The following is a 20306-nucleotide window of genomic DNA, read 5'->3' as shown; positions in this document are numbered from 1 at the left end:
ATATATATATATAGGGTGCTGACTCAGCACACCCTTCTGCCTGCCACGAACACTAGGACTCAGATATGAGTGTTCAAAACCTTTGAGCCAGGAACACAGTGGGACACAGCAAGCACACAATGGTCTATGAAACTAATACTTTTATTTGAGTTTGTTGTGGTCTGACCCCTCCAGCATAGCTTTACGTATAACCCATGAAATAAAAGGTCAATATGAACTGTTATGTATAGAATGACCGAAGTCAGAGCTGAGCCATGGGAAGCACTTCCTACACCTGCATACAATATGAACTCATGCCTTTTGTACTGTTTTCCTTTATAAACTGACACAAAAAGATGTCCGTTGTCATAGTTTCAGACCCAATTCTTAACTACACCCCTGGTCTGACCAGTATTAAGGTTTGCGTTCAATAAACCATTCCTGTCTGACTGAGATTGATGCTCATGTGCTTTGGGGAGCAACTCTTGGACCACAACAGTTTTCAGATTCTGTTACATACTTTACATGTGTTTATGACTGCAATCTCTGGCCACCCATAATTTTACCAATGAAGAGACAGAGGTTCATGAAGAAACAGAGGTTCATTATGTGTTCAAAGTCACTAGCAGAAGCTGAGTGTTATTGACCACACGCCTTTAATCCCAGCACTCAGGAAGCAGAGGCAAGTAGTCTTCTGAGTTTGAGTCCAGCCTGACCTACACAGCAAGTTCTGGGACTGCCACGGCTACACAGAAAAACCTTCTGTCAGTCAGTACCTGAGACAGTTCAGAAGGTAGGCTCTGAACCCAGGCTTGGTTTGAAACATCAGCAATGTCTCAAGATACACACCAGGAGAGTACTTTACTATGCAGTTGGATCTTGCATAGAGGTCAAAGCCTCCAGAAGAGGCAGTTCTGCCCTGCTTATGAGAATAAGGGGCCTCCACCTTTCACCCCATCCACTCCCTCTATTTCCACCACCCTGCCAAAAGCTTATTCAGGAATGTGAGTCACTCCCTGTGATCCTACAAATCCACCAGAGAGAAGTAAACAAACAAAAAAATTCGTTTTGCTGTGTTTGTTAAACCACAACTCTACCTTCATACAGTGGCTACTTAAAACAAACAAAACAGACAAGCAAAACAAAAAACAAAAAAAAAAAAACCATTCCTAGTCCCAGCCTGAGATAGACTTCAATTCCCAGATTCCAGCCTCCAATCAGAGTAGACAAATCCAGGAGTTTAGAGAGGAAGAGGATGATTGACAGCTGGACACTTGTACTAAGCACAGAGCAAGACTCTTCCCAGGCTTCTGCTATATTTTCTAATTCATCTAAATAAATCATCTGGCTGCCCACGACCCAGCCAGGCCAACATTCCAGTCCCTCCCTTGTGCTGCAGGGCAGGCTATGGAAGAAGGGACACTTGTGTCCTCTTGTCGGGGGTGGCCAGCCTTCAGTGCTTTTGTATCTGGCTGAAACAAGCAACTAACAGATGCAGAGACGAGAAGGCAGCCAAGCTTTACCAGCAGTAATTAAGCCGAGCCAGGCTCCTCATCATATGTAAGCCTGGCAGCTACATCCCTGGGAGTGGCCTCAGCTGGCCTTTGACTAGGCCAACCAAAGTGAGACTTGACCTGACCAGAGGCTTACAAAGTGGGTTTGTGTGGCAGAGAACAGGTCGACCACTGTCTTTTGCCTCCAGACACGGGAAACTTTGGAGGCTTTGACAAAGCAGCCTGGAATTCTGCCTACCCCAGGGCAGCACCATCCTGGCAGTTGACCCACGGCTGGTGTTCCCTGAACCCCCTCTGCATGAGGGACAACACAGAATCGCAAGCAGAAGGGAAGGGCAGGACTGGCAATGTAGGCCATATTTGCCTAGCATACACAGGTCCTGGGTTCAATTCTCAACACATGGGTGTAAGTTAGAAATCGGTTGGGAGACTGTCCTCTGTTCTCTGGAGAATTCCTTCATGGCTGATTGATGAACCAATGCCCAGCAAATGCCGAAGTCCTTCCCCTTCAAATCCCCAAACTGAGATTACAAGCCCATGCCACCATGTGTGTCTTTCTAAGTGTATCCTGGGGATCAAACAGGCTCTCACACTTACAGAGCAAGCACTTCTCATTTGAGCCCCCTCCAACCCTGGCTCCCATTTTACAAAGCAGACCCTTCTACTTCATTGGCATCTGGAGAGTGGGATGCCAGGGTTTTGTATTTATAGGCCAGGATTCGGTTGGCAAATACTAAAATCTTTTGTGATCACTCTGGGCTTTTAGGAGTATATTGGATAATCAGGCCCAAGGCATGGGATATTTGCAAACAAGATGAACACAATTGCAAGACTAAATGCACTGTGAACTGAACTAAAGCAGAGAGCTCAGTTAGCCCAGAGCAGCCAAGGGCATGGGTCAGTGAAACTGCCTGCTCATTGCTCTTTGGGGGTTCTCGCAAACGTTCTAACTACTGAGATACCCACAGTCTCCCACACCCCCCCCCCCCAACACACACACACTGTTTTCACTTCTCCATTGTCTTTTCTTTCCTCAAGGCTTTTGGATAAGGAGGAAGACTAAGCCAGCCTCCGTACTCACTACTCTAAGTCCTCTCAGGATCCCACAGAGTGAGTAGGGCTGGCGGGTAAGAGCACTGACTGCTCTTTAAAGGTCCTGAGTTCAAATCCCAGCAACCACATGGTGGCTCACAACCACCCGTAATGAGATCTGATGCCCAAACAGTGAGTAGAGTTCCACTTTGCAAATGAGGAATCAGAGGCTCAAAGAAAGTAAGTCAGAACTGCCTGTTTGATGGCTTAGAACTCCCGCTGCTGCCTCGACCCAAAGCTAACTAGCTGTGTTCCTAATACGCATGTCATTTCAAAAGTAAGGGGCCCCAGTTCTAAGAGTCACTCACTTATAGGTTTTGGATTTATCCAGCCAGATGCCTGAGATCATAGCTCCAAACATCCCTGCAATGACGATGGTCAGACCGATTCTTCCAGCATTCACTTCTTCCCCCTGGGGAGATCACAGAACCACCCCAAGGTGGCCAGTATTTAGTAGATACCAGCACAAGATGGCCCGTAAGATAACAACCTAAGGGAAATTCTAGAACAGTTGTTCTTACCAACAATAATACCCCAGCTATGCATCTATGGCCCTGTGTGCTGGGATAACATGATTAGTAAAATTTTGTCCTTAAAACCACTTATAGTATATATTATATATATATACTGTATATATATATATACTGTATATATATATGTGTGTATATATACTATAAGTATTACAGTATTACATATATAATTTTCTAATTTAATTTTTTTAAACAGGGTCTTACTGTATAGCCCCATCTGACTTGGAACTTGTTAAGTAGACCAGGTTGGCCTTGAACTCACAAAGAACCACCTGCCTCTGCCTCTTAACTGCTGGCATTAATGAAGTACACCACCATGCTCACCCAGATATTTTTAAATTAACCCTTACAGCAATTCTATCTTATGTATCATTGTTTCCATTTTTACAGAGGAGGAAAATCCACTGGAATACATATATATTTATTTCAAGATATTTTTCAGATGGGTCTAACCTGTGGCCATGTATCTCAGGATAGCTATGAATGTACATCATATGTGCACAACACATTTGTAGATAACAATGTCATTTTACAATGTTAAAACATGTTGGGCAGTCCTTATAATAATAATATATGACATTATTATAACATTATATGTAATATGTAATATTAATATAATATATAATAACCATGTTGACATTATTAATTCTCATAATCACCACCATACAATTAGGAGTCAGTCTGCACCCATTGGATGATATGAAATAGAGGCACAGTGAGGTTAGCCTGCTAGCCTAAGGTCACAGGCACATGTTTTTTAAGACAGAGCTGGGATATGATTTTAGATCTAACACTGGTAGGATTCTGCCCCTGCAAGTGTGACTGACATCCATGGCCTCGGTGTGCCTGACTCTATAACATTCACTTTCACTTGCCCAACATCCAGCCTCACTAGTTCTGGAAACATTTTTCTTAAATGCTTTAATTGGTTCCAGGACAGCCAGGTCTACAGAGAAAGACCTTGCCTCAAACAAAAAATAATAATTAATTAATTAGAAATAGAATGCTGGGGCGCTGGAGAGGTGGCTCAGCGGGTAAGAGCACTGATTGCTCTTCTGAAGGTCCTGAGTTCGGATCCCAGCAACCACATGGTGGCTCACAACCACCCGTAATGAGATCTGACGCCCTCTTCTGGTGCATCTGAAGATAGTTACAGTGAATTATGCCAGAGCAAGCAGGCCGGAGCCAGCGGGCCGGGCAGAGGTCCTGAGTTCAATTCCCAGCAGCCACACACATGATGGCTCATGGTCATCTGTACAGCTACAGTGTACTCATACACATAAAATAAATAAAAATAAAATCTTAAAAAAAAGAAAGAAAGAAAGAAAGAAAGAAAGAAAGAAAGAAAGAAAGAAAGAAAGAAAATGCTGGGGCTGGAGAGATGACTCAGCAGTTAAGAGCTGGGCAGGGCTGGCTGCTCTTCCCAGAGGCCCGGGTTCAATTCCCAGTACCCACATGGCAGCTCATACCTCTTTGCAACTCCAGTCTCGGGAAATGTAGTGCTCTCTTCTAGTCTATATAGACATCACACACACATATGGTGCATAGACATTCATGCAGGCAAATACCATACACATAAAAAAATAAATAAAAATAGAAAAAAACACTTTAACTGAATATACAGTTCAAAATTAAACATTTCCCATATAATAAATGATATGACTATACATATATCCAAGTGTTGCTACTTATTTGCTAGCTTTTTTATGTAAACTTTTATTTTATTTTATATGTCTGGGTATATTTTTTTAAATATTTATTTATTTAATGTGAGTACATTGCTGTTTTTAGACACACCAGAAGAGGGCATCAGATTTCATTACAGATGGTTGTGAGCCACCATGTAGTTGCTAGAATTTGAACTCAGGACCTTGGGAAGAGCAGTCAGTGCTCTTAATTGCTGAGCCATCTCTCTAGCCCTATGTCTGGGTATTTTGCCTACATGTATACAGATATACCACATGCATGCCCAGTGGTTTCAAGAGGCCAGTAGAAAGTTTCTAATCCCCTGGAACTGAAGTTACAAGTGGTTGCGAGCCATCATGTGGGTTCTGAGTTCTGAATCCAGGTCCCCTGGGAAAGTAGCTAGTGTTCTTCCATCTCTCTAGCTCTTATACTCTACTCTTAAAAAAACAAAACAACAACAACAAAAAACATTAAAAGAGATAATTGTAGCTGGGCAAAGTGATACATGCCTTTAGGCCTAGCACTCAGGAGGCAGAGGCAGGCAAGTCTCTGTAAGTTTCAGGCTACCCAAGGCTGTATGATGGAACTCTGCCTCAAAGGGAGAAAGAGGGAGAGACAGAGAGACAGAGACAGAGACAGACAGAGACACAGAGACAGAGACAGAAAAGAGTAGTTATATGTCTTTTGCTGAAAAGAGAAAAGTCTAAGATGATAACAAGCTTGTAATATTATGACATAGTTTACTGTGATATCACAGTTTGGTGGTTTAAAACCACCAAAATGTATGTTGAGACCCAGGGCCATCTACCTCCAAATCCTATAAGCACACCTCCATCAGAGGCTACCTAGAACTATCTAGAACCAAGAGTGGGGTGCTACCCAGCCTCTGTGGAGACAGACTTAGACAGTATCTCTCTGCCCGTCACGCTTGGGAATCTGCCTTACCGGGAAGTGCAAGATCACCATGCGATTCAGCAGAGTGGATAAGGCATAGAAAGCACCAGCATTCAGACCTGAGGGAGGAAGGATGAAACACATTAGGATCTGCCCAGACCACAGGCCGACATCTCCCCACTCCCGGCAGCCATTATGGAAATCCTCTAGTGAGAGAAGAAATCTTCATCCCCACTACCACTCTGTTTGATGTCCCCAGAAGAGAAAAATTCAGGAATATATGAGGCGACTCTCTGGCTCTTCTGAAATAAATGCCTGAAAACAATTCAGAGTAGCCATCATAACCCTTTCTTAGCCACATACCATTACACTACCATCCATTTAGCCTGCCCTGGGAATGACTCTGTGCAAGACCACTCTGGTCAGAACCATTCCTGGTCCTCCTTTCAGCTTTGTCTAGACCTGAGAGGTTCAAACAGTGGTGGATGTTCTCCAACTTCTCCTGATGAACCTACTTCCTCTATGAGCATCCAGACCTTGGAGCCTTGGCACCCTTCCACCTGCTGGCTGTTTCTCTCCTGTCTCCACTCCTATAGGTCTATTGTATGAGATTAAACCATATCCAAATGAGCATTTAGTTGATGTCCTACTCCATCAGATTATTCAAGAGAACCTAGAAGTTACTGATAGAAACAGAGGATAGGGGGCTGGGGAGGAGGCTCAGTTGGTAAAGTCTCTGCAGTTAAAGCATGAAGAATTGAGTTAGGATCCCTGGATTACATGCAGAGCCAGGAGTATGTAACCACTGAGCTTTGGGAAAGGGCAGAGACAAGGGGGTCCTGGTGCTCACTGGCCATCCAGCAAAACTGATGAGCTCCAGGTTTCAGTCAGAGCCTATGTTTCAAAAGAGTAAGGTAAATTGGGAGGGAGAGTGGGGGACACTATGATGAATTGGAGAGAGGGGCAGATAGGTGTAATCAAAATGTATTACATAAATATGTTAAGTTTTCAAAGTACAAAAAACACTTTTTAAAAAGGCAGTGACTTAGGAAGACACCTAATGTTAACCTCTAGCCTCTATACAGGTACACATGCACACACTCACATGAACACATATGTATATGTAAATATACATACATTTATATGAGAAACATTTAGCATATGAACATGTTATATATACATAGATATTATGTATAAGCACATATGTATATATAAACACATACAGAAAGGAAGGAAGGAAACAAAGAAAGAATGTAGATAATAAGGTGATTTGCCCAAAGCCACATAATGAATTAGTAACTATGCTGAGACAGGAACTGGCCTAAAGAGGAAAGGGCCTCCTGGTGTTCCTTCAGGGATAACGGTGATGATAATGAGGATGATGAAGATAATCCTGGTGATGACATCCTCACATACATAGACACTGACTCTGTTCTAAGGGCCTTACAAACTTTATAATTTCCCTAGACATTAATAGTGTTAGCATCCCCATTCTATAGATGAGGAAAATGTACACAGTTAAAGAGCAAATGCAAAACTGAGTGATACATACTGGTAGTCATATCCCACATAATCCTAGCATTTTACAGATTGAGGCAGGAGGATCATGAGTAAGAAGGCCAGCCCGGTAAGATCCTATCCAAACAAAACAAAACAAAACAAAACAAACAAAAAATAAGCATAAACAGGTCTCCCATAAAGTGTACTAGGGGACTAGGGTTTTTTTTTGTTGTTGTTGTTGTTGTTGGTTGGTTGTTTGGGTTTGTTTGTTGTTTATGTTTTTGTTTTGAGGCTCACAAGACTACCACAAGCACACTTCAATTTGTGGGAAGGGGTGTAAGGCAGGACACCCAGCTCACAGCAGGGCTGTCTTGAGAGTTCATCTTCGGTAGAGCCAGTCCACAGAGCCTCAGATCACAGAGGTGTCTAGATGCTGTTTTTCTTTGGGCCTCAAGGTTTTGGCCAAGGAGCAATGAAAGTTGAATACAATAATCTCTCTGGTGGAACACCTCCCTGGAGCACAACTCTCTAGCCATACTTTCCAAGGTCCCCATAAAGGATGGACCAGTGGAAAGAGTCACTGCACTCAAGGACACACTGAATGGCATGGGGACAGATATGACTAGATTTGGCTGTTCATTTTTAATCACAGGTCAATTTTTTATCATAAGCCACACTGTTGAAATATAATTGGTATGCTCCTTATATCAGGTTCCCAAGGGAACAAGATACAAAGTGAAGGCCAGATTCTCACACAAAATAGATAAGGACTTTCATCCGCACCTCTGCAAACACTCAGGCATTAAAGAGTAGATCTGGGTCTGAAGTTACCCTTGTAGTCTCCAGAGCCCTTGACATTCATTAATCATTGTTTCTTCCCGTCCCAGCCTCTCTCAACAGGCCACCCCACAGATGCAAAAGGTTGGGTCATTGTAGCTTCCTCAAGACAGGCCTAAGTGGTCCAATAAATGCCAAGTGTTACCTAAAGTTATCACAACTAGTGATTGTCACATAAGAAAACATTCTACAGAGGACCAGAGAGATGGCTCAATGGGTAAAAGTACCTGCTACCATGTCTGAGGATCCAAGTTCTACCCCCCAGGACCCACATGGTAGAAGGAAAATACCTACTGCAAGCTGTCCTCTGACCTCCACAAGTGTACAGTGACACACGTGGGCACACATGCACATATCCCCACAAATAATAAATTAATTAAGGAGTGTTTAGTTGGCTTTCGATCAGCATCCTACTAGAAAGCGAACCCAACTGATTTCAACCACACACCCAGACACTTAGAATTCCATTTCTGAGTCAAGAGAGTCATCAGGGGGAAAGCTCCTGAAAAATGGGGTGAGTTGGAATGTGAGAGGAAACAGGGAAAAGAAAAACAAACCAGCACCCTGCTTCTTCTCTTCTCACCCTATTATCTTCCCACCCTTCCTGCTCATTCATCTGCCTCCTGGCCCGGGATGACCCTGCCACAGCTAAATGAACTTCGGCTTTAGGTGAAACATCTGTTCTCAGCTGGGATGTCAAGATGGGCAGAATCCAAGGAAACAGATACTGTCCAACCGAAGGGGGCGGGGAGGAGAACACTTCAATGTTAGCATTTCTGTGTGGAAGGAGTCCTGAGAACCCTGGCCTAGGATGCCAAAGCTGAGCTTGGGATCCGTGAGTTAGCAGCCCTGTGTCTATTGGCATGTGTCCAACCCCACCCCAGACCCACTCCAACCAAGGCTCTGGGAATGAGCTCCCATAATCTGTGTGTGAGCAAACCTAGGTGATTCTAACACTGCTGAAGTTGGAAATACTAACTTAGAGTGGTTTATAGATAGCCTCTCCCTGTGTCCAGCTCCACAGCCATGGAAAAGGCGAAGGGCAGGGAGCAGAGGCACGCCCTGGAAGGCCGTCTGACTTTCCTATACTGTACACACTTCCCCCAGAGGAGTTAGTAATGATGCTCAAGCTAATCCTTAGGTGTCCCTTCCAGTATCTTTCAATGTTGCCAGGCAAGTCAGACCACATGAGTCCACTCTTGTATGCAGTCCAAAAGGTGGAGCACCTCACACCCAGAACGGGAAGAGTGGGGATGAAATGCCATGCCCTGAGGGCGTGGCACCTCCTCCACAAATCCAGGAATCTGTGATCACTACTGCAAGGAAAACCCCTATCAGCTCAGTGCAGAGGCAGCGTGTGCACCCCGGGAACCTGCCACACTGCCGGGCACATTTGGAATGGGCAGATCCTAAGGAAAAGAGCAGATGTGACAGCTATCACTGGGAGTCCCTTTCCTTTTTTTGAGGCCAGTCCCTCCCCCCAACAAAAACTATTTCAAGGACCACTCAAAAGTTCAAAATGAGTTCTTTTAAATCAGAATTTTCTAGAATGGGACTTGAGAACATGAATTTTAACAGAGAGAGAGAGAGAGAGAGAGAGAAAAGAGAAGAGAAGAGAAAAGAGAAGAAAAGAGAAGAGGAAAGAAGAGAAGAGGAGGGGAGGGGAGGGGAGGGGAAGGAAGAGGAGAGGAGGGGAGGGGAGGGGAGGGGAGGGAAAACACATTAGATGTTTGGCTTTAGGAATACAAAGGCTGAAAGACCAGACCAAGACTCCTAGGTGGTGGGGTTCACATGGAAGATAAGGAGCCCCAAGACCATGAGACCGCCCTTTACCCACAGCTACTTCAGAACTTCTCAAATCTGAGGCAAGTCAGAATTGCCTGAAATGTTTACAAAAGGCAGGCCTACATCTCTGCTGCCTGCATCTGAATCCCAGAGAAGCACAGACAACCAAACTTCTAATCAAGTATGCCACTGGATTCTCTCTTAGAGGTAGCTTGCTGTGTTGGCTGGCTTTGTGTCCCTATGGCACAGTACCTGGGAGAGTGAGCTTCTAGGGGAGAAATGTTTCTTTTGGGTTCAGGGTTTCAGAATTGACTCCACTGTATTGGGCTTGTGACCGGCAGTGCCCAGCACTGTGGGGAATCTGCAGTGGAGCAAAGATCCTCATCTCATGACAGCCAGAAAGCCAAAAAAGACAGAAAGGGGCCAGAGCCTCAATATCCCTCTTAGAAGCATGCTCACAATCATCCTTAACCCCAGTTCCAGCCGATTCAACAGGCACACCTGTGGTACACATGTATCCATTCAGCCAAAGCATTCATATACATACGATAAAAACATAAATCTTTAAAAGTTGTATTTTTTAAAAGGGTGCTAGAATTAGAGTTATATACTACCACACCCAGCTCCTTTCTCCTGCTCCTCCATCTGTAAAATTTATTTTTAGCTGGGCATGGTGGCACATGCCCTTAATTCCAGCAGTTAGAAGGCAGAGGCAGGTGGATCTCTGAGTTCAAGGCCAGCTTGATCTACAAAGCAAGTTCCAGGACAGCCAGGGCTACATAGAGAAACCCTGTCTTGAAAAGCAAAACAACAAAAAATTATTTTTATATCTGTGGTTTTTTGCCTGAATGTATGTATGTGCACAATACACATGCCTGGTGCTCTCAGAGATCTGAAGAAGGCATTGGATCCCCTGGAACTAGAGTTATAAATGATGGTTGTGAGCCACTATGTGGGAGCTGGGTCCTCTGCAAGAGCAATGAGTGCTTTTAGCCACTGGGCCATCCTTTAACTACATCAATACTTATTTTTTTTAAGTAAAAAAATGAATCACACTGGTTGGAGGTAGTATACAGTTTTAATCCCAGCACTGAGGAGGCAGAGGCAGGCAAATCTCTGAGTCTGAGGCTAGCCTGTCTACAGCGTGAGTTCTTGGACAGCCAAAGCTTCACAGAGAGACCCTGTCTCAAAAAAATCCAAAAATATTAATTAATTAATTAATTAACTACATACAAAGTAATAGATTTCTTGGTGGTATTCGCATATGTCATTGTACTTTGTTAAACTCCTTGTAAGCAAGGATCTTATAGGCACTTATAGGCAAGGATCTCTGTCTTGGTCCCTCCCACAAGTTAGAATAAGGGTAAGACAGGAGAACCCCAAGAGAAAGGGGGGTCTCAAGCAGAGGCTCCCAGACCAGATGTCAGACACCTGGGACAGTGATCTAGCACACGCCGCTGGCAAGCGTGGTAATAGCATGGAGAGCCTAAAGCCTTTCAACATGGCTGACAGTCTCTCCAGAGAGCCCGCAAGAGAGCAGATTCCAGACAAGTTCCTGCATTGTTTTGGTGACACAAAGGCCACTGTTCTTACTGCTACTCAGCCATTTTTCTTGATTAAACACTGCCTACCATGTGACAAGAGGCATCAGCAGTCCTGGGGGAGGAGAATGACTGGTAGGCACCCCACCGCACCCCAGTATCCTTGGAGGAGGAGAATGACTGGCACCCCACTGCACCCCCAGCATCTTTGCTCCTACTATAGGCTTCCCAAGATCCTCCTCACCACATAGGAGCACTTCCCTTGGGCTGTCAGAGTGCCTGCCTACCATGAACTAAGTCCTAGTATTGATCCTCATCACCACATAGAGCAGATGTGATAGCACACATCTGTAATCCCAACACCTGGGTCATTCAAGTTCCAGATGGTCCCCAGGCCATTCTAGGCCAGTCTAGGAGTCACATGACCCAACCTTAAAAAAAAAAACTAATAAATTACATTTAAAAAGACTTTCGCTGGAGAGATGGCTCAGCAGTTAAGAGCACTAACTGCTCTTCTGATAGGTCCTGAGTTCAGATCCCTGCAACCGCATGGTGGCTTCACAACCGTCCGTAACAAGATCTGACGCCCTCTTCTGGAGTGTCTGAAAACAGCTACAGTGTACTTACATATAATAAATAAATTAATTAATAAAAAAGACTTTCCTATCGATTTCCTGACTTATCATTTCATCACATAGACCAGGAGGTGTGCCCAGTGTCTGGTAGACTTATAAAGTAGAAGAACACAAGCTATCAAACATATAAGAAACAGGAGGAGTTGCTTGTACCCTCAGCGTGACCCAGAGCTACCCACCCCACACTCCCCAATGACCAAGATCAACATCCTCAATGCCTTTAGTTTATTTCCTGCTTTCATAGCTCAGTGACCTGACCCTGCCACCCACAGCCTCCAGCACTGAGGACCACAGCTCTACAAGGCACCATTGTCCAGCAGGGACCACTAGAATCAGCTCCAGCCATACAAGACACGTAAGCATTTATGTCTCCCAGAGCCACAAGATAAGAATAATGTTAACAGACATCAGACGGATACAATCAAGACAGGGAGCAAAGAGTCCTCAGAGTCATGGAAGCCTGGGCCTGGAAGGGAAGGCAGCCATAGGCATCCAGTTTCATAGTCTGTCTATAGCAGCGGTTCTCAGCTTATGGGTCACAACCCCTTTGGGTAGCAGCGGTTCTCAGCTTATGGGTCACAACCCCTTTGGGTAGCAGCGGTTCTCAGCTTATGGGTCACAACCCCTTTGGGTAGCAGCGGTTCTCAACTTATGGGTCACAACCCCTTCGGGGATCGAATGACCCTTTCACAGGGGTCTCCTAAGACTGTCAGAAAACAGATATTTACATTATGGTTCTTTTTTTTCCTCCGAGACAGAGTTTCTCTGTATAGCCCTGGCTGTCCTGGAACTCACTCTGTAGACCAGGCTGGCCTCAAACTCAGAAATCTGCCTGCCTCTGCCTCCCAAGTGCTGGGATTAAAGGTGTGTGCCACCACAGCCCAGCTACATTATGATTCTTAACCCTAGCAAAATTACAGTTATGAAGTACCAGAAAAATAGTTTTATGGATGGGAGTCACCACAACACGAGGAACTGTATTAAGGATCATGGCACTACAGAGGTTAACTACGAAAGTTAAAGACCACTGATCTGGAGCCTAATGCCCCCCAACCCCCCGCCCCGTACATCTCCTAGTCAAGTGCTTGGTCCCACCTATGCTTGTATTCTGCACAGTAATAAGTAGCTCATAACTGCTTTAGTTGGACATGTCTAGAGGTTGGAGTCTTTGGAGTCAGTGGTGTTCTGAAGCAATGACGTGTGTAATCCACAGAAAACAGGGTCAAAAGAATCCACTTTAGTTTGTCTTGTCAAACCAACCCTATGTCTTTGTTTCACAGCTTACTGAGTGTGGTATACTTGATTTACTTTTAACTTCACCCAGTGGTTAAATGGTCAAGTGTAGGCTATGAGGCACTGCACTTGGATAAATCTACAACTTCTTGAACTAACAGTGACCATTTATTTGACTGGAATCCATCTAAAGGACAGGCATGTGCTACTACCGGCCTGGCTATGACTTTGTTCTTAATGCTCTTTGATCATAGTTCTGATTAAAGATTGAAAAGAAGACACCTAAATCAGTGTTGGTAGGTTAAAATTTATCATACCAAAGGCTATGAAAATGAAAATACTTCGTTGCATTCAAGTACGTAAAATAAAAAAAAAAGTATCGATGTTAAAAGATGAGGGAGAATCGGTTGAGGGGGTAAGTTGTGGGGCAAGACTCATTTACAGATTAATTCATTCGCTCACTCATTCATTCATCCATCACTCCTGGAATACCCACTGTTTACCATGGAGGAACTACACAGAGGCAGTAATCCCTGTAGGCCCTGAAGTGGATAGGAACTCCACAGGAAGACCAGCATAGTCAACTAACCTGGACCCTTGGGACTCTCAGAGTCTGAACCACCAACCAAAGAGCATACACAGGCTGGACCTAGGCCTCCCTGCTCATATGCAGCAGATGTGCAGCTTGGCCTTCATGTGGGTCCAGAACAACTGGAGTGGGGGCTATCCCAAAAGCTGTTGACATGGGATATGTTCTACTAGTTGGACTGCCTTGTCTGGACTCAGTGGGAGAGGAAGTCTTGCAGAGACTTGAAGTGCCAAGTTTGGGGAGTATACCCAGGGGGTCCCCACCTGGTCAGAGGAGAAGGGATGGGGAAATGGGAAAGGATTGTGGGAAAGGGTGACCACTAAGAGGGGGAACAGTGAGCGGAATGTAAAGTAAATAAGTAAAAAAATTAAATTAAATTTTTTAAAAAGGCAGCAATCACAGTCCACTCGCTGAACACAGTGTAGCGGAGAGCTGGAGGTTTTATTTTAAATCCTAAGCATTAAGAAGCTAGTGAGAGAGGGAAGATCGTCCACAACTGCTGTATAGACATGATCCCAAGATCAACAGGCGTTTGTCAGAACCTGCAAGGAAAGGAATAGCTTTTCTAGAATGGACCTTTCAACACATGCAGAGGCCCCAAGGTCAACTTAAACAGCTCGTCGGGCACATTTGGGACTAGAGAAGAGAACGGAACACACAGACACATTAGGCTAGTTCTGGGCATCCCTGGACCCCTGTACGCCTTACCATAGGTGATGACCAGCAGCACGAAGTTGAGGTTTTTGAAGAGCCGGACGATGGAACTTAAGTAGGAGGCATCCGTGGTGGCCAAGGCATAGCTCAGAGACTGGGCCCTGCTGGGCGGGTATTTGGGCTTCTCCTTAAATACTGAAAGGAAAGTGAGAGAGATGTGGGAAATCACTATGGTCCTGGTCCCGGGTACCACCTACACAGACACAAGCAGCCTCCACCATCTAGGGAGGGGCTGAGACTGTAAAGGAAATAACATTGTTTCCAGAGAAACCTTCCCAACTCCTCTCCAAAAATCATTTCTCATTATCCGAGTCTTTGCCCAAAGTCCTTTTTTCCCCGCTTTTTCTTTTCTTTTCTTTTTTTTTTCCTCTTCTTTGGCAGTAGAGGGGATGAAAGCCAGGGCCTCCAGCAGGCAAGGCAAGCATTCAATCTCTGAGCTACTACCTCTAACACTGTTGTATTTATTTTATTGCCTTTTCTTTAATAGTCCCTAGAAGGCTGGAAATATTGAGCCTCCCAGGCAGTGTTCAAAGAACAAGGCAGCCCATAATACCTTGCAAATAACTTATCACAAAACAGAAGTGGGCACACACATGGCAGGGTTGAGGGGCTGAAAGCTGAAAGCTGGACTTTGGAAGGTTATGAACCCCGTGAGTGGCTGAGCTCCAGAGCTCCTTCCATAGAGGATGAGATGTGGTGACTACAGAATCACAGAGTCCGGCACATGGCAGCCAAGCTGTTCCCTGAGTCAATGAAAATTACAGTCGCAGAAGTTGAGAGCGTACTCCTACTTTCACCAGTGCTGAATGAGACTCATCTTAGGAGAGAGACAAGCTCCAGGAGTGACCAACCATAACTGTGTTAAAGGCTGAAGAGAGACTGTGGGAAACTGTGTCATGTAGTTCCACACAGCTGGTGTGATGTGACTCTACCAAGTGCCTTTTGCTTCTCTGCAGGGCTGATGTGTTTAGCTATTTGTCTAAATTGATTCTCCTACATCATCTGAGCAAGGCCAGTGACTACGTAGCCTCTGGCAAGCCCCATGAGGCCTCTCCTGGAAGGTGAGCAGTCTGCCTCCAGAGGAAGTTCTGGAAATGAGGCTGGCTCTCCAAGCAGATCAAAGAATCCCTCACCCCCCCACATCCCCAACCATTCCAGCTTGGACTTCAGAGCCCTGCCTCTTCCTTCTCCAATAATAGTTCTGGGTAACTTCTCCCACTGGAATGCACCATCCATTGTCTTGGCTGCCCAACTCCCCTTCCATGCTGGAAGGTGATTTAGGTCCTCAGCATCGGGTGTTGTCTCAAGGCTTTGATAGCCATGAACCCATACTCACAGAAGCTTTTGTTTCCAGCCTTCACTCAGTCAACCACAATCTAATAAAATACCCAAACAAAGCAATGTCCTACCACCTGGGTTTGCAGTTGTGATGAGCCAGGACCTCACTGGCCACGAACACAAGCACTTGGAGGCAGGCATGGTAGAATTTAAAACTTCAGTGGAACTAAGAGGCCCTGGGCTAGTTCATTTTTCTTGCTCTCACAGCTCCCTGCTGCTAGCCTTAGGGAACACTGTCCTGACTAAGCTACCTAGAATGAAATACCATAGAAAGCAGTGGTCTGAGATACACATTTAACTACATGACTCTGCAGGTGAGCCAGCACACAGGGATAAACCTTTACCACCTGAGATCAGACTTTAGGGCAGATGGTAACCTTTAGATGGGTAACTAACAGGCTAACAGGGAAGAAAACTACTTGGACATCCCTGAATCCACCTCGATCATATCACTTACATGGAAACAATAAGCGTTTCTTTTTTAATTCTTTTGTTCACTTTTGTTGTGGGTTTGTTGATGTTTTGTTTGTTTTCTTTGAGACAGGGTCTTCCTGTGTAACATAGGTTGTCCTTGAATTAGTCATCCTCCTGCCTCAGCCTCCAGAGTGCAAGGAGCCCGAGGGGCCAGCCAAGAGACATAAATAAGCATATACTTGGATGAGTAATTGGATGTCTGTGTAAAATGTTAATAGCAGCTACCTGAGCTTGCTGGTTGGAATTAAGTTTTTAAGGACAAATTAATGGTCATTCCTGTCTTTGTACTCTTTTATTTTTAGATTGTCCATGGTGCATATATTACTCATAATTAGTAATAAGGATGAAGAAACTTGGTCCCCAAGTATTCTCAGGCTAAGCTCAGATTATTAGCATTTGTAGAGAAATTTCTGATTATAATCTGAAGTGTGGCATTAAACAAGCTTTGACTTCAATCCACTCCTAGCCACTTGCTAGTGATATAATCTGGAATGACTTCCTAAATTTCCCTCAAGTCTTAGCTTCCTTACTGAAGAGGGTCTACAACCCATTCGGTTGTTGGGGACTAAATGAAACAAGACATTCTTAAGGTTTTTTTTTTTTTTTTGTCGTTGTTGTTGGGGGGGTGAGAGACAGGATGGTAGTCTGGCTGCTACCTGTGTAGCCTTGGCTATACTAGAACTTGTTCTGAAGATCAGGCTGGCCTTGAACTCAAAGAGATCCTCCTGCCTCTGCTTCCTAAATGCTGGAATTAAAGGCATGTGCCACCACGCCTGGCTTGCAATCAGATGTTGTCAACACAATGCCTATGACACTGGAGGTCCTCCCTGGGCCCTCATTAAAGTGACAACAGTCTACCTAATTCTTCAGGTGAGATGGGAATGAAGAACTGGTCAACCACAATTAAACCTTTCCTGGGCTGAGAATGAAGTATGTAGCATCACTTAGAGTTGTATTAGGGACAATTTACTCTGCTAAAACATCTGAAGACTGTAAAAAGCCTGACCTCCAGTGTCTCTAAGTATCTGTGGTCTTTAGGGCCATGTTCAAAGGGTGCCACCAGGGTTAATATAATTTCCCAACCTCTGCCCACCAGCAGCCTACTAATCTTACCAATGATGACAAGGATGAAGAGGAGAGTAGCCACACCTCCTATGATGTAGAACATGATGCTGATGTGGTAAGCAAGCTTTTCCGGGTCATTGATGTTGGGTACCAGAACAGGAGGGACCAAAAACCCAATTGCAATTCCAAGCTACGTAGAAGACAGACACAATCAATCAGTTATCAAATGGCCAAGAGACAAGAGACAAATTTAGAGACTACTATTCGGAAACATAATTTCTCAGGCTGGGGAAATGGTTCAGTTGATAAAGTGCCTGCGCATCCAAGCATGAGGACTTGAGCTCATATCCAGTAGCTACACAAAACCTGGGTGTGGTCTCATGTGGCTGTCACCCCAATACTGGAAAGACAGGGACAGAAATTCATTGGCTGGCCATCCTAGTAGAATCAATAAACTTCTGTCTCAGAAAACAAAGGTAGAGCAGAATGGAAGGTACCCAATGTCAACGTCTAGTCTCATGTCAACATGAACACATACATATGCACACACCCACATGAGCATGTGCGCATACTATACACACATGTGCACATATAAAAAATTTAATTCCAAACTTCCAGTTCTTCTTCACACACAAATCAGAATTATTTTCCCCACCAACAGTCTTTTCCTTGACAACTTGACTCAAACACAGTTCTGACCCAAAAATTGTAGAGGAGGCTGGCTCTCCTGTAGTGCAAACTAATGTGTAATGGTTTCCATATACCTGTCTCTGGGATACAGTAATATAATGTTGACTTTTTTCTCCTTGCGCTATTGACATGATCAGTTTCTGTGAATCTGTGAACCCAGTGCTAAGAGTTCAACTGAAAAGTTTCTCTAACCTTTAGCTACACTGAGTGCCTTCAGTGAGAGCTGGATGTTGTCAGCCCATTTAAGAGTGATGCTGCAGTTTATTGTGTAATAACTTAGCAACAGCCAAAGCTTCTGTAGTGTGAGGTCACACATGACTGTAAAATGGTTACACACACACACACACACCACACATGTCAGTGTTGGAGTGCAAAAAAACTCAGGACCTAGCAGATAATATAACTTGGGTGTCTCTGAGATCAGAAACACTGTGATTCAGCAGTAACTAATATACAACTCCCAAAATTCGAGCCACTCTCAGATGTTTGGAGTCAGGCCACTCCAGGGCTTTCTCTTGGGCCTGGATATATGGAGAGGAACATAGTTTCTTGTCTAAGAACCAGGAACTTGCTCAGAAGAGTCAGTACTGGCCCGAGGCCAGGGCCGTGGGGGAGCTTCCCTTTTGGACCCTGGGAAGCTACTCTGCCCCAATTGGAAGGCCTGTGGTTATCTGTCCCAAGGCTCCCGAGTGCTCAGACAGTGGCGCACTTGAGATAGCCTGAGTTCCCTTTGTGCAACACTGCTTGATTAGCTTGCAACTAAGTCCATCCCATTGTATGATAGCTTGACAGAGTCTGATGCTCCTGTCTCATTTTCCCCTGCCAACAGGAAATCAGATGCTGTCTTCTTAATAAACTTGCTTGGCTTGAGCCATCAACTCATGAAAGACCTTCAGACCCTAACTTCCCTGTCTTCTTCATTTTTCTTATCCTTGGCCCTCCCCATCAAGAATCTGTCAGTGAAGACCAGCCTGTTCATCCAGGTGACATAATACCAAGACAGGAACTGGAGAGAGTTCCTCAACTCAGGCAGACATGCTATTCCACAAGCACAGGAAGGACAGATGGACAAAAGCTCTTCCCCTTCACGGCCACACCTTTCCACTGCTAACCTACTCACTTCCTGCATGGGTGTTTCCTCTGTCAATTGCTGTCAATCAAATGGCCCTAGTAGTCCCTAGCTTTGGAGTAGTCACAGACATCAGCAAAAGGCAGTGTGTAGGGATTGGAGAGATGGCCCAGGTATCAAGAGCAGTTGCTGTTCTTCCAGGGGACCCAAGTTCTGTTACCAGCACCCACACAGGGGCTCACAATCACTTGTAGATAGTGGTTGAATTTGATGCCCCCTCTTCTGGCCTCCATGAGCACCAGCAATATACATGCCATACATGCCATACATGCCACACATGCACGCGTGCGCGCACACACACACACACACACACACACACACACACACACACACACGCGCACACACACAAATAAAACATTTTTTAAAGGCTGACTGTTCATATCCTGGTATAGTATAAAATCAATAAATCAATAAATATATATTTTTAAAATATAAATATAATATATAAAATATAACCAATAATTCAGGCCCATCTTTTTAAGCACCTACTCTGTGAAAAGTATTCTATAGGCATTTTAAGCAGTACCAAGATGTGAAAGGCAGGGTTCTTGCTTTGGAAGCTTTATTCTAGCAAGAACAGTGGTTCTCAACCTATAGCTCATGGCCCCTTTGGGTTTCAAATGACCCTTTCACATATCAGATATTGACAACACAATTCATAAAAATAGCAAAGTTAAGTTATGAAGTAGCAACAAAAATAATTTTATGTTTGGGTGTCACCACTGCATGAGGACCTGTATTTAAGGGTGGCAGTGATAGGGGGCTGAAGACCACTGCTGTAGAAGGTGATTAAAAGAAAAATACAACAAATAGCACAAATGGCTTGTGATGGGATGCAATGATAGAATGTTATAGTTGGAAAGTGTTTTGAAACCCTCTACTAGAGGGTTATCAGAGGCCCCAAGCTATGTGTCCTTCAGCTCTGGAGGCTAAGGAACTCACTCGGAGCTTCCCAGAGTTCTAGCCGAGTGGAGGTAAGAAAATATATCTATCAGGTTTCAGGTTAAAGCCTCTTCCAGTAGTACATCAATGCCTTGAGAAGGGCCTCAGTGGGCAGACGCTGTGCCCCTGGACCATCACC

At 44.6% G+C, this 20306-nt stretch overlaps 1 protein-coding gene across 2 annotated transcripts in view; it reads right to left on the bottom strand.

Annotated features, from left to right (window-relative positions):
- The window catches only part of Flvcr2 (FLVCR heme transporter 2), a 66838-nt gene that overhangs the window by 11955 nt on the left and 34577 nt on the right, over positions 1–20306 (bottom strand). For both annotated transcript variants that reach the window (XM_031356040.1, XM_031356041.1), the window contains exons 2-5: positions 17455–17596; positions 14524–14664; positions 5747–5814; positions 2894–2997 (exon numbers count right to left, since the gene is read on the bottom strand). In XM_031356040.1, coding sequence (XP_031211900.1) covers positions 2894–2997; positions 5747–5814; positions 14524–14664; positions 17455–17596 — 455 coding nt within the window. The remainder of the gene's footprint in view (positions 1–2893; positions 2998–5746; positions 5815–14523; positions 14665–17454; positions 17597–20306) is intronic.

The sequence above is a fragment of the Mastomys coucha genome, unplaced genomic scaffold (genome assembly GCF_008632895.1).
Source record: "Mastomys coucha isolate ucsf_1 unplaced genomic scaffold, UCSF_Mcou_1 pScaffold6, whole genome shotgun sequence".
NCBI classification, from domain to species: Eukaryota; Metazoa; Chordata; class Mammalia; order Rodentia; family Muridae; genus Mastomys; species Mastomys coucha.
Note: the sequence above shows the minus strand (reverse complement) of the source record. Positions and strands in the feature narration are given on the sequence as shown.